The sequence below is a fragment of the Dinoponera quadriceps genome, unplaced genomic scaffold (assembly GCF_001313825.1).
Source record: "Dinoponera quadriceps isolate SergipeBrazil2010 unplaced genomic scaffold, ASM131382v1 scaffold690, whole genome shotgun sequence".
Taxonomy (NCBI): domain Eukaryota; kingdom Metazoa; phylum Arthropoda; class Insecta; order Hymenoptera; family Formicidae; genus Dinoponera; species Dinoponera quadriceps.
In genome coordinates this window covers 63986-79410 of record NW_014555275.1, presented here as the reverse complement: position 1 = coordinate 79410, position 15425 = coordinate 63986, and the positions used below count along the sequence as shown (strand labels likewise).

Here is a 15425-nt window from a genome sequence, read left to right as displayed (position 1 = left end):
CTTGTGTTCGTAAAAACGCGTGGAAACGGGTTCGCTGAACGGACGCTCCGGGGGGAAATTTATGACGAGAATTCGGCTGCAGGATGACGCAATTTTTATTCGTGGATTAATTTCAGTCCGGAGGATACTGAGGTCGGTAAAATAATATACGTAAAGATATTTCCATGCGCGATTTAGTCATCATACGCATTAAAATATAATTCTAACGATGTTATAAGTCGTTAAATATGATGTTAAAAAGTCATTAAAAATTCATTTGTAGCAGTTATCAGATATCTTCAGGTTGCGGTTGCTATTAACCATTTTCTGGAATGCATTCCCGGGTCTATTGCGTAACACCAATTCCAGGGCCGACCGAATATTTCCGAATGGAAAAATGTCCGACCCTCTGTCAGGTTATCAGCATTAATCACCTCCGTCATTGGGCTGGAGCTTATCCAGCCGTTTTCGATTGATAAATCGATATCTTAACGGCAAGGTGCGATTATCATCCCGTTCCTTGCTTGTCTCCCAGTACCTGCGGCCGTTGACGCATCCCTAACCCCATTGTGCATTCTGGGATGCCTGGCGCGGCGGAAGAGGGGGAGCTCCGAATTCGGGGGAGATTCGACCAGTTCGCGCTATCGAGGATCGTGGATTGATCGTCATTGAGCATCCCCTGATCGCCTTATATGTGTGGCAATCGTTTCGCGAGAAGCAGATGACGGATCAATATTTCACCCCCCACGCGGGTCTGAACGGCATCGCCGCTGTCGCTGCCGCCGCTGCCGAGCGACCGCCGAAGTTCCTCCACGGCGAGTGATTCCGAGTCGTCTCGCGAGCGAGCGGCGAGAGTGTAACACCGCTCCTCTGTGCTGGTGGTGGTTGTGGCTGCTGGACGCTGCCGAGGTCCTCCTCCTACAAGTGTCTTACCGAGCTCGTTCCTACCCTCCGATGAGCCGGCCGCGTTACCAGCGACGTGCGAGTAACGTGCCGAAGAACGGGGCGCACGTGGGCCAACACGAAAAATGATTCGGAGCGTGGTAATTGAGAGTCTCTTTGGCGTCCCGACGTGGAAACTCAGCGACTCCGGCGAGACGGCTCGCCTAACGAGAGCGAATTCAATCCGGGCCGTATTGCCGCCGCCTTGGCGACGCAACTCGGTCGGGTGCTCCGCGCGGAACGTGCGCGATTCGAAGGTGAAACTAATTGGCGACCTGTGACACATCTTTCTCATTTATGTATTCGCTCGAGAATCGGCCCTCCCGGCCTCACTCGCCGGGGAATTCGTTACCGACGACGTGCTCGTTACACTTTGTGTGGGAGGGGATCCTTTTTCGAAGAAAGCACGACCGAGGTGACGTTTCCGCGAGTCTCGTCGAAGCCGAGGCGGTACTGTCGAGATCCACCCGTCGCTATAGATCGGGGATCGAATTTTGCCGGGGATGACGACGGGTCAGAGCGCGTGGACATTTGTACGGGATGTCATCGCGGTGAACGCGATCCTCGACCAACCGTCGTCGAGTCTTCCGCATTGGCAGCGTGTGTGACTCACGCTTCTCACGGCGTCGAAATTCCGGTAATTCCGAGGGGTGAAGAAGGGTATCGCGTGCTATCGAGGAATGACGTAAGAATAGTCTCTCGTTAGATTTCCGTGGAGGGGGGAAATATCAGTCAGGGTTTAACGATCGGATAATTTTTGCGAGTGCATGCAATGTCGTATATTCTTAACCGGTCTCGATCGTATCTTCGCTCCTTGGCAGGGAAAACGTCACGATTCACGAGGATCAATTTTGTGAGATCCGAAATGGATCAGAATTTCCAGTCGTGTAACTGTCTCCCAAGAGCGGAAACACGAAAGGTCAATAGTTTCGCATGAACCCGACGGCTTTGGCGATCATGTAGCTTTTCGAACGATGAAAATATGAAATTCTGCACTTTTCACGTGACTTCCCTCCTAGGGAGTTGTACCATCGCCGCTTTGTAACTTTAAACCTTCCCATTGTCGAATTTTACTCGGCTTTCCGTTCAATATTTGACCAATCAAAAGTGACTTTTATTTTACATACGTCGATCCGTTTGTGTTTTAATAAATAAGTTCAGTCGGCCTCATATACGCCGTACTAATTCCTAGATGAAAAATTTCACGATTTTCGGCATTTCATATCAGATATACACGTAAGATCAAAATTATTATAATTAATTGTTGTAACTATATCATTATAATTACTTATGCGATTTTCAATCTTATGGATTAATAATATAATAATAAGGCTGAAAATCGTATAATTTTCCGTCTAGGAAATGGCAAACCGGGACTAGTTGGTTAATTACTTATTTTTGTCGTTTTCTAACAAATAACAGAATCAAACAAGCAGGGATTTCACAGTCACCTTTGACATGTTTGAAATCTCTATTTGCTCAATTCTGTAATCTGTTAGAAAAAAGCAGGAATAATCGATTAACCAACTTACCCCTTTAGCCAATTAACCCCGGTCTCCCCTACAGCATACATGACGCCGACCGTTTATTGGGCGATGCACGCCCGACTTCAAATTTTCTTGCAAGCACTTCCACGTTGAAAGGTGAACTTCCATTGAACGGCTCGTGTTCGGTTTCAGATGCGGGGAATACAGCGACCGGCGTGTTTCCACACGAGGAAAACGCTGCTAGAGGAGCTCGACTACTCGAAGATCGTGCATCGTAATTTCCATCCGAGGAACAGCACGACGAGCGTAACGAGGATCACCCAGTGACTTCTTCGGTTTATTTTTTTTTTTATTTTCGGGGGGAGGGAGTACATATTGTATAACGATAGTTTCTTCGCGTCGACACGAGTGCGACGAGATCACGATGTTAGATGAATCAGGTGCTGCGCCAAAACACTACCTCTGCTACATGTACAAAACTACAGAATTGACCGTATTAGGGCTACAATGAAGATATAGAAGCATATTATATTATGAAAGAATATATATATATATATATACATTCAATTCTCACACAAGTGTATATAGAAAGGATATATTCTGATGAATAAGCGTTTACACTATGTATTGATATAATACGTTCTATATCAGAAGGCTCTTCCTTGATACAAATTCCTCTTGATATCGATATCGTATTGGTTTACGGAGGAAGAGAAGATACGATATCGTATTGGTTTACGGAGGAAGAGAAGACGGTGGTGGTGGTAGAGGATCATCAGTTAATCATGCCTACCAGTTTTCTGGCGGATGACTAGAGGGTACGACTAGAGGGAGAAACGTGATAGACACGTTTAGGGGGTTCATGCGAAATACACACATACACACACACATAGGACACAAACAAACACGCCATACGCACCCCGAAAGCTCAAGCAGAATAGTTTTAAGTTAGGTGAAGATGAGTATACCGTACGATGAGAGCTTAGTATGGATAGTAGTGGTCGGCTTCATAGTCGCATTCGTTCTGGCTTTCGGCATCGGAGCTAACGATGTCGCGAACAGCTTCGGAACGAGCGTCGGCGCCGGGGTGCTCACGATATTCCAAGCCTGCATCTTGGCGACCTTCTTTGAGATCGCCGGCGCCGTTTTAATCGGATATAAGGTAAATATATCGAGATAGATGGATCGTAGAACTTGATTTCATCAAAACTTAGGAAATTTCACAAGCTCTTCAGTGACTGTATCGTGAATAATGAAAATGTTATAAAAAGCCACGGGTATTAAAACTCTGCACGAGATGAGGCAGTAACTGTTACTACGTAGAATATTTTCGAAAAATACAAATATTTTATCAATGACCAGAAGAAGATGAAAAAAGTTTACATTTACACCCAGATCGCCAAATCTGTAGAAAAAGTAAATTTTGCGCGGTGTCTGCTAGAGATTCTGTGAACAGTTTGTTGTTTTTGAAATTTGTCTCCCACTCTTGTATTTTGAAGATGTTCAGGACAATGATGGTCATTGCCTTACACTTTTTTTTTTCGAGTCTTTCTTTGTCTCGGGAACGTCGCATTCGACACCGACGGGGAAATTTGCATTATTTACGGGACTATGAGATAGAGACGAATTCGCCGGGAGATCGACGATTTACTCAACGATTCGCTTGTTATTACAGGTCTCCGACACTATGCGCAAGGGTATACTGGACGTCTCGTTATACGAGGGTCACGAGAAGGAGTTGATGATGGGAGCGTTGTCCAGTCTAATCGGGTCTGCTATCTGGCTACTGCTGGCAACTGCGTTACGACTTCCAATTTCCGGTACGCATTCCATTGTTGGTGCTACAGTTGGATTTTCGCTCGTGTGCCGAGGTACCGACGGGGTTAGTATTCTGGCGTGACCCGTAGCGCGATTACAAGGATGCTCGGTATAACGTGGTGTTCGTCACACGTTATGTTCGTGTCAATGTTGAGCAGGTAAAGTGGATAGCTCTCGCCCACATAGCGGCGTCATGGTTCGCCAGTCCCGTACTCAGCGGGATCGTGTCCTTCCTCATTTTTTGGCTGCTGAAGAAATCCGTGCTTCAATCCAGCAAGCCGTTCGAACAGGCTCTCAATATTCTCCCCGTAGCGTACGGTGTCACCATAGCTGTCAATGTTATGTCAATTGTGCTTGATGGACCTAAACGTAAGTGACAATAGTACAGATACGTACATCATAGGCCGGGATGGAAAATAATGCTCCAGCTGTAACGCCATTATCGTTACTTTTCTCGTAACGATTTAACAACGACGTTATTGTATACTTTTTTTTTATTTTACAATTATAATCGTTATTTAAAAGAGATCATTACTTAACAAATTTTTGTTACTTTTTGCGTAATGTTAATAATAACGTGTTTTCTCTTATCAAACGAGTAAAGGTAACGATAACAAATAGTGACGGTGATATTGTCTTAACTCCCGTATCTGATATTTCTATTATTACTTCTTTTTACAATATTAATGGATGCCCAGTATTATCAGACGCCTTGATGGGCTGCGTGATAATGCTAAAAAGTATATTTGGTCAAATTCGTTATCATCACCTTTACACACAAATTTGATAAGGAAAAAAAAACATTGTTATCATTATTCAAGAAGTGACGATTTCCGTTATATTTTTCAACAAGCATCCACGAGATTTTCTTTCAAATAACGATTGTATTCGTTACCGTTAAATAAGAAGAGTGATAACAATAACGAGTTATTTTTAAAAAGTATCATCAACCTTGTTCATAAGATATATTTCATTCAAGTTTGTCACATTATATCCTCCTCGCTCTTGCATCTAAAATATCTCTATTTTTACTTTTTTTCACAGTATTAATGCTAGATCAGTTGCCGTGGTGGGGCAGCGTGATAATTGCGCTACTTCTGGGCTCAATCGCCGCGGTGATCGTGTACATGTTCGTGGTACCGTGGCAGAAGACGAGGATATTGCTTACGGCGAACGCTAACCAGGAGAAAACGGCCACGCAGTTTGGCGCTTGCGACAAGAAGGAGACGACGGTATTGTCAGTGATCTCGGAGTCTCCGTGCGGCGACAGCGGCGGCGGGGGCGGCGGGGGCGGCGGTGGCGGTGGTGGCGGTGATAGCAGCAACAGCAACGGTAACGCGAAAGATACGACGCCAAAGTTGCGCGGCAACAGCAGCGAGAGCCCGTTGCTGATGATCAGCCAGGTGGAGGCGGAGAACGCGCAGGCGGACGGTATCGCGACTGACGAGGAGCAGCCGGAGGTGTCCAAGCTGTTCACCTTCCTGCAGGTGCTCACTGCGGCTTTCGGCAGTTTTGCCCATGGCGGTAACGACGTCAGCAACGCGATCGGCCCATTGATCGCGCTCTGGGCTGTCTACGCGGAGGGCTCGGCCAGACAGGAGGCTGAAACTCCTATACTCTTACTGCTGTACGGCGGCCTAGGTATCTCCGCGGGTCTGTGGGTGTGGGGACGCAGGGTAATACGAACCTTGGGCCAGGATCTGGCTCGCATCACTCCTACGACCGGATTTACTATAGAGGTGCCACCTTCGACTCGACTCCCACGCGAGGCTCGACCACTGCGGATATTCTGCGGAATTGACTCTCACTTTTGTCAAGGCTCTTGCGGTTGGCGCAACCATCTTGATTAATGACGCCGGAAGCGAGGACACGTATGTCCAAAATCCGTGCGGAATGCGTCGAAACAAAAGAATACGGCCAAAAAATAGTACTTGGAAACAAATTTTCCACATATTATTAGTTATAATTACATATAATTGTTATATATAAGTTTATATGAAGTGTTGATAAAGTCATATATATATGAATAATTTTTTCTCGGGATATTTATGATCGATTGGGCACATTTGTAAATATTCCGAAAACTTTCCTTTAACTTGAACAATCTATAAATAATCGTAAAATTAATGTGACGAAATTATGAGAAGAGACTAAAAAAAAGGTCGCGTGTCATGTACATTTTACTTATTGTTTCTGACGTCATCAAACAAGACTATCGCCGCAGCAAGGAGCCAGGCACTTAACGCGTATTCAAATTCGACAGATCAATCATTCACTGTTGTTTCTATACGTTGAATGCCATGAGGGTCACCCGGTGAATGGCACCATGACATTAGCGCGTTCTATTACTTAATTGCATTTAACAAAAATTGTTCTATGGCCAATAGAGAACCGATGAAGCGAAGTGAGGGATACATGAATCTCGAATTATACTTTTTTTTTTATCTTATCATTAATGGTTCGATGATAAGTTAAACTTTTGTGGTGTTAATGGGAATCGCGCGGTGCGGCAGTTAACGTGGTAATGGTGACTCGGCGGTTTTTAATAATCGCAATTACTTTTTTACCTCCCTTTGATATGCGCATTTGTTGTTTCAGATAGACGCATGGGCGTAGTTCATGGCGGGCCCATAGCGGGATTTCAGTTGGGCGGGAGTGGCAAAAATTTATCTCCACACAAATATTTTATTTATTTCACACAGATTCATTGAACGTATATCTTCACAGAAGAAAGACTTATCAGAATATTTATACTAAAGTTAATCTATCTTCTAGATACTTCTTCTCCCAGCGTCTTTCTTTTCTCAAATACCACTCACCCAAATAGCAAAGTGACGTCAAATGACGTTTTAATGACGTCTTATTGACGTTATTTAAACGTTCTTAAAACATCATTTGACGTCACTTTGCTACTTGGGCATCTGTGTCGTTTGATGATGAAATCAAGAAATTTTCATTACATTCATTTTCATAAAACATTGCTGATACTTGGTCATTGGTTTTTAATTACAGATCATATAGTTTCTTCGTGGAATGTAAATTGTAAAGTATCCGTTACATCTCCTTACATTTTTATAATTTTCATAATTTAATTGCATCTCTTTCTACCAAAATTTAAAGAGGGTGGTGCTTATCCCCTGCCTCACCTTGGCTACGTTCATGAATAAAGTGTAATATGTTTTTCTTGGATTTCGCGGAGGTCGAGACTCGTGGTGATCGTGCTTAATTGCAGATACTCGTTTACTTTTAACTGCTCGACTGATAGCCGTGCATATTCAGTTATTACGAAAGTTTTCGAGTTCGATATATCTCTATAACTCTCTCTCCGATGTCAAGGCTGGTGATAACTCGACACTTATCTCGGCAGGTGGGAGCAGCAGTGACTGTCTTGTTAGCAAGTAAGGCTGGTTTACCTGTATCAACGACGCATTGCAAAGTGGGCTCGGTGGTATGCGTGGGTTGGGCGTCCCGCGGCGGAGAAGGGGTATCGTGGAAATTATTCCGCAATATCGCGTTCGCGTGGATAATCACCGTGCCGATGGCCGGCTGCCTGTCCGCTGCTTGCATGGCCATCTTCAGGAAGGTCATGACTTTGTGATCTCGCAGTGGTCGTGGCTAACTGAGCCGACGTGTAGCAGCCAATCATCCGAGTACTACTGTTGTCAATAAGTTCTGAACAAATAAATGGTCGAACAGAACTGTCCTCTCTCTCTTTCTCTTTCTCTCACGTCTGGTGTCTTCCTTTCAAGTTTTACGTCTACATTTGACCTTTTCGTTACGACTATAGTCGTCCGCCACAAAGCAATCTCTGTGTACTATAGGCGACCGTGTACTATAGTCGCTCGTCGCGAAACAACCACTGGATACGACAAGCGGGTATAGTCGTTGAATGTTCAGCGCTCACATTTACATTTATTTCATTTACGCTTATATGATGTAATGTATAGATAAAAAAAAGGTTGTTAGTGCAACTGTGCGCAGAGCGGTTGCTCTGGGATATGCGCGCAGCCAGTACAACCGATGCAGCGCGTTTTGCAGAAACGTTCGTTTCAAGGAAAGGATTAAGCGGTGATTCTCAGGGAAGGGCATATGCGATCCGTGTAAACAAAGATCTGTTCGTTTTCGTTGCACCGCTGAACTAGTGCAATAGTGTTAAACTAATCGATGAATATTAATAAGGATTGCCAACACATCAATTTCTGCAACTTGTTGTTCAATAATAATCAAAAAATTAATTAATAGTTAATAAGTTAATAATTTTTATCCGTGGTTAGCATGGTAGAGAGCGAGTAATATTCGACTGACAGCAATTTTAAATCGCCGATTAGGTTAATCAGAGTTTGGTGGAAGTCATCTTAAATCGATAGATAGTCGTGTGTCGTCGTTATAGAGATATGTTTTAAACAAAGTGTCGATGTCGCTGAATCGAACGAGTCGGGCGATACGACGGCGAACATGTCGGCGTCGTAGCAGAAGCGACGACCTCGAGTCGTTCGTTCTTCGTCATGGCGAGTCCGCCCCTTTTGCCGGGGTATACCTTCCGCGACGTCAGCGTGAGTATAAGCGCATAATTCGCATAATTGCGCGCTTCGCAATCGTGTTGTCGAGCAAGTTGGAGCTAAACCGATTTAGCGGTTTATCATTTTCATATATTTACTTCAGCGACTCGTCGCTCTGACGGAGTCACTGGCTGAATCTCTCGTCTTTTTATAAGTTTCAGGATTATAAATTGCCGCACAAGCTCGACATTTTAAATGGCTTTTTCGTGGTGCGCGACACCAATTACGGCATCGGAAAGAGACCGACGGACGCGGCATCGGCCGCGTACGCTGAAGTACCATATCGCGTGGAGTAAGTAATTACGGACCTTTCTGTCAAAGCTTTTTCGAAAAGTGCTCTTTATCGCGCGCGGCCGCCAATCCAATTCCGGCGAGCGCGGAACTAAGCGCGGAGTAATTACTAGAATTATTCGACCTGATTAAAATAAATTGCGATTAATTCTCCGTGCGTGTTTTCCTTTTCTTTTACATATGATATTCATATAGATTCTTTTATTATATTTTGTACAGGTGATTTTTCTTATACATGACAGACGATTATTTCATAGATGATTCTTTTGTAGATCATGTATATTTTTCTAGTAAGCAAGAAACATTAAATCAATCTTTTGAAACATTAATTCGATGTGGATTTTATAAACATTTTGACATATTTTATAAGTGTCTTTAAACTGTTTCTTGATAATATAATATTCTTAAATATTAAAAGAAATATATTAATATAGAAATATTATTTTTAATGTTTGGGTAAAATATTGTTAACAACATGACATATACAACATTAAAAACTACTTATTTGAAAATGTTACAAAATATTATTAATAATGTTATGTTAGTGATTTCTTGTTTAATAGGCTGTTACATCATTTCATTATATTATCAAAGAATGGTGATTATTCTTCAACTGATTCCTGGTGTTGATTGTCTAATTGCAGGTACGATCCGTCGTTGGTTTACGGCCGGGTACCTCGTTACGCGTACCGGCAATTCGTGCCACATTACGCGCTGTTTGCCCAGAAATGCCTCTGCTTCAAGGCCTTCTTTCGCCAGAGGGTCCTCAATTCTCTGGATGAGCGGTGTCGCGTCCGGCACGTGAATATCCTCTATTTCCTGGAGGACGACACGCTCTGCGTGATGGAACCCGTAGTGGAAAACGCTGGTTTCCTGCAGGGCAAGCTGGTAAGGCGCGAGAGAATCCCGAAGAATGACAAAGGGGATCTATTCATTTGGAAGGATTTCAACGTCGGGATCGACGTGTGTGAGTCATCCATTCGGAATGTTATCTCTCGAGAACGCAACGTTGGGAAGATGTAATCTCCGGTTAACTGATTACATTCTTCTCGTCTGGTCCTCCTTCTCCGCCTGTCTACCGAAGAACGCGACACAGGATTTATCAATTCGAACTGACCAAGAGATCTGTTATTGGAAGTATGACGAGAGAAAAGTGATGTCCGATAAAGATTCGTTGAGCGCGTATCGCTAATAGGGCTAGTGATTCACTTAGAAGGCTTCGAAAATCAAACTTCAAAGCTTTGAAGGTTCGAAGTTAACTTTGAAACTTCGAGTTTTCGAAATCCGAAATTTACTTCGAAATTTTGAAAAATATATTGAAATATTATAAATATATAAAACATAATATTAAAAATATATAAAATATTCGAATGGAAAGAAAGACTCTACTGCCCAAAGATAGCCATTTTCGTCGGCCCTGTCTTCTATCTGACACTCTGACCCTTTTCCCTGTTATTACTAACAACATAAACAACATAAACAACATAAATTCAACGAAATTTCTGTATAGCCTCTATAAAATAGGCTCTACTAGTGAAATAAAGTTACGATTGAGATTTACGCACGAAAAGTTAGCAAATTGGGAAAATGAAAAGCCTAGATATGGCAGTATTGCTCAAAAGCTACTTTTAGCGTTCCCTGTATGGATTTGCCATTCGCGCGAATATATTTTTCGAAGTTTCGAATTTTTTTGAAGCTTCGAATTTTCGAAATGATCAAAAGTAACAGTCCTAATTGCTAACACATTCTCTTAGCTTTCAAGTACAGTCGAACAATCCCTTTAAGTATAGTCAAATGAATGAAGAGAACACGTTCCTCACAGGCATCTACGGCGTCGTATACCACATCGTCGACTGCGATCCGTTCACCCGGGAATTTCTGACTAGCCAAGGTGTGGACGTCGGCGAGAAGGAGACCGCACCCGCGGATCCTTACATGGAGCAGCGCGAGATGCGGGCGGCAGTTCCGGACGAGGTGATGATCGAGGACTCCAGACGACGTTTCCTGAAGTACGATAAGATGGTGTTGTCGTTCGATGCCACGTGGAACGGCGATCGTTACCGGCTGATGTACTTCTTGTCGGACGACACAATCGCCATCAGCGAGATTCACGAGCGCAACGACGGCAAGGATCCCGTGCCCTTGCTACTGAAGCGAATGCGGGTGCCCAAGGATTGGAAGAACCTGCCGCCGTCTTGGCAGCCGACGGATCGCGGGGATTCCGAAGTCGTCGAGTATTACACGCCGCGCGACTTTCGAGTAAGACTCGCGGGCCTCGCCGTTCCCACTTCATTCGCTGCGAACGAATATCACAAATGGAATAGGATAACTACCGGGACCCAGTAAAGATGTTGGCAGTATGCCAGCAGATTGGTGGCAGATTCGATGAAAATACCGCGGCAGATCCATAGTCATCTGTGTCCACATTAAGCTCGTGTTCTGCCGACAGAGTCTACTGGCATAACTTGACAGCAGACTGGCGGCAGAAACCGAACAAGATCTGCAATATGTTCTATTTAAATTTGAGTAATGAGTGCGATTGAACCGTATCTAAAAATGATCGCACATTCATATATATATATATTATACATATATATGATGAGTCTTGAATTTATACTAATTTTTTTCTATGTGCAATTTCCGTTTTCCTTTCTTACCGAAAATTTCAAAGACTTTCTTATGCATTTTGTATGTGCGAATTAACAACGAGAGTAACTATTACGTTCGTCAACGTTACCCAACCAACGCGCACAATGATTTGAGATACATAAACATGCTTGGCCAAAACTCATTTTTTCAAGTTTCACCGCGAATTGATCGAAATGTAGTTTTATGATACTCCATAGTTAAATAATGATAAATCAGTAAATGTAATGCTAAAAGTAGCTATTTAAAAGTAACTTTTAGTTATATTCATTACACTGTCAAAATTGTGCACAATATATCATATATACTTAATGCTCGAAAAATATGCCGTGAAGTAATTCCACACTTTGTTGTTTTTTTTATTTATGAAGCGAGATATAATAATATCCAGATTTGTGGTTGAAATAAGCATAACTTACAATAACTTACGAAAAGTGTTTTTGCCAATAGTTCAGGGAAGGTTTTCAAAGTTTCTGAAAAGAACTACAGTTGTATGTATAATAATTGCCAACATTTACACTACCAAAATCTGTTATAGTTATTTCACACCTGCGTCTTTTGAAAATAATTGACTTTTTTTTAAATCCGTATGACGTGTCCTATCGGACTCTACTATGTTCCATTTGGGCGCTCACGCGTTATAAATGTCATTCTATCTTTATTATTCATTACATGCCAAAGGAAGATTGAATAATGCTTACAGCGCATGAGCGCTCAAACGGAACGCAGCTTCTGTACGAAGTCTGGAAAGAATCAGAAAATAAAAATATCCGATTGAATGATATAAAATCCTTCCTAAAGTAATGTAAATTCCTCTCCTATTCAAGAATATCGCAAAAGAAAAAATAATATACACTTTAGAAGAAATTATTCATGAGAAAATGGAGTTATTTTGTATTTACCCAAAACAAGTGAGAAAAATATTGAATGACAAATAATTACTTTTCTCCTTTAAAAAGACATTTTTTGCGTATAAAAAATCACTTTTATCAAGATTCAGAGTTTTGGCGAAGAATTTTTATTTTCGAATCACTGTGTAACATGATTTCGCATCACTGCCGTCGATGGCGATAAAATAACAACATTACCAAGTCGTTCTTGAGAAAAAGTGTCATTGCTTATGTTCAGCAGAAAAAGCAGTTTAGTTAGCGCTTTGTGATTGTTGCTTCTGATTGGCACATTTTCCTAAATTTACGGGAGATCTGAAAGAATACTTCAATCATAGATAATAATCAAAAAGCGCTTGGTAAACTGCTTTTTCTGCTGAACATGTAAACATTGACTTGTGACGACGTTACTTTTCGTCGAGTAACGCGTTACTTCCCAACAGTCCGGATGCTCGAGAATAAAAACGACCGCGGATTTTCTATTCGCAGGTGGGCGAGAGGGTCTTAGTGCTCGGTCGACGCTTCCTGCTGCACGATTGCGACGCGTTCACGCGCGAGTACTACTCTAACACGCTGAGGACGCCGCAGCCGAACCCGATCCCGCCGGTTGAGAAAAAGGTGGAGAGGCCGGCGACGAGTTACGAGGTGCCGGCGCATATCGACTTCGGCAGCCCCGAGGACACGTACGCCAGCTGCCTGTCGTTCATACTCAAGCCACCGAGGAAGAACGTGATCCGCCAACTGGTGAACTTTCCGAAGAAGCTGCGTTACTCCGCCCGGATGGACGCGGCGCATCCGGAGGACGAGGGCCGCGATTTTGTGCTGGTTTACAGTCTCAGTGACGGCACCATTCAGATCATCGAGATCAGCAAGCGCAATTCCGGCCGACTCGAGGGCTGCTTCCTATCTTCGAGGGTGATACCGAAGCCGGGCACCGGCAGGGACGATCCGCAGTACTACACACCGGAAGACTTCTTCATCGGCGCGCGCATCAACGTCTTCAATCATATCTTCGTCATCACTGGCGCCGATCTGTTCGTCTACCGCTACGTCGAGGCGAATCACGACAAGTTTCGCGAGGATGTGCGCGAGAACCTGCGGAATTACTTCCTACAGCAAGGTGCGCCGCGGGACGACCGCGTGGGCGTGGCAGAAGTCGATAATAGAGCGCAAGAGGCGGAGGACGAGCGGCCAGAGGGTGTCCTCGAGGATCACGCGGTCGCAGTAACCGGCGAGGATCACGTCGACGCGTGCGAATTCGACACGACCGATATCGCGGACAAATGACGTCGGTTGATCGATCAGATGCGAGAATGCGTCGTAGTGTGTTAATTTACACCGATCGTCTGATACACGTACTAAATAAAAATTTTCTATTAAATTTTCTTCATATTGATGATGCGTGTACACAATGGTACGCTTAGGGTCTTAGCAGAATGGCTGACTTGTCGGTTAAAGAAGTTTTATGTCTTTAGTAATGCGCAATGATTTGGTCTTTTAGCTCTTTTCAAAACTAGTTGCCCTAGTTCAAGAAACGTACATATACATTGAAGCGTATGAATCGTACGTGCGAGATTTTTATGCTTCAGTGCACAAATTCCTTCAACAGTTGTGCAGCTAAGTTCAGCTAAGAAGCTGTTTTGCTTGCGATTGATGACGAATCGTTGTATGAAGAAAAAAGTAAATGAGATGATAATTTAGACAAAGATTTAGGGCGTGAAACATTGTCTTAAAATTTCAAGTCTATCGTCCTGCTAAGACTCTTAGCTGACACAGGAGACTCCATTAATATTGTCCTGTTCCTTAGGTATAATGACATCGGAATTTCCAATTAGACGCATCATTTCTAAATATTCATGCATCAACTTGATTATTCCGGGAATCGGCAACGATGCTCCCCAGAACAGCAGCATGAATATTATAATGATATTATATTATAATAATATATAATATTCAGAAACGATGCGCCTAATTGGGAATTTCCAATGTCACTATGTCTAGGGAATGGGACAGCATTATGGAGTCTTCTGTATAGTCGCGCCAAGAAGACGTATTGTGCCATTCGAATATATCGTCGTTTATATGCCGAAGTTGGGATAAATTTAATAGAGTTACTAGTTGGTACATGTGTTAAACGATCGGTGTAAACAAGGCTAATGTCCGGTGCCAATCGTCCACCTCAGTCTACTATTGACTTTAGTTAATGAAATCGCCGGTAATTTCCACTCACGGGTCGCTCATGGAAATCATAGTGCTCTCCGCGAAGCAATTCTGAATGACAGCGATGAACTCTGTGAGTTCTCGAGACAATTTCAAATGGCGTGACGTTTCACACCTTCACCGGGAAGAAATCTGTTCCAGTGTCGTTCATCGGAAATAATTCACAATCGCTCTACGTTATTATATTATTATAATGATGCTGTCGCGCTGCGAAGGATGTATCGAAAAAAGTGGAGAACAGAGATGCGTTTAACAATAAGAATCATATCTCATGAAATGTCATCAAATGGTACAATAATAATAATAATAATAATAATAATAATAATAATAATAGTCGTCATCGTGTACATTACAATATTATTAATTGCAGTATTATTTCATTTCGTTATATTATCCTCAACTCATTTCTTTTTTTTCTGTAGTTCATGAATAATATAATAATAGATATATTCGCAATAGAGATATAGAATACGCGCTAAAATAAACGCCAATAAATCCGTTTTTTTTCTTTCTGTATAATTCATCGTTAAGCATGATGGTTATAAATACAACTGAAAACGTTGTAACAAGCCCCTGCACCTTATTAACAATTAAGG

The 15425-nt window shown here is 42.8% G+C and overlaps 2 protein-coding genes across 7 annotated transcripts; both read left to right on the top strand.

Annotated features, from left to right (window-relative positions):
* Nucleotides 1–48: 48 nt before the first annotated feature.
* On the top strand, nt 49–7924 carry LOC106743758 (sodium-dependent phosphate transporter 1-A). Of its 6 annotated transcripts, none has more exons than XM_014617943.1 (7): nt 49–132; nt 266–1022; nt 2601–3570; nt 4084–4290; nt 4385–4595; nt 5271–5965; nt 7594–7924. In XM_014617943.1, exons 3-7 carry the CDS (start codon nt 3367–3369, stop codon nt 7822–7824), a joined length of 1548 nt encoding a protein of 515 aa, XP_014473429.1. In that variant the 5' UTR covers nt 49–132; nt 266–1022; nt 2601–3366; the 3' UTR covers nt 7825–7924. The 6 variants fall into 6 exon arrangements, with proteins under 6 accessions (XP_014473429.1, XP_014473432.1, XP_014473428.1 ...); XM_014617942.1 differs by having other exon boundaries at nt 56–132; nt 263–1022; XM_014617944.1 differs by having other exon boundaries at nt 83–132; nt 349–1022.
* Nucleotides 7925–8731: 807 nt separating this feature from the next.
* Nucleotides 8732–15196, top strand: LOC106743696 (EF-hand domain-containing protein 1-like). The gene is made up of 5 exons (XM_014617793.1): nt 8732–8757; nt 8910–9077; nt 9721–10043; nt 10899–11335; nt 13099–15196. Exons 1-5 carry the CDS (start codon nt 8732–8734, stop codon nt 13894–13896), a joined length of 1752 nt encoding a protein of 583 aa, XP_014473279.1. The 3' UTR covers nt 13897–15196.
* Nucleotides 15197–15425: the final 229 nt, after the last annotated feature.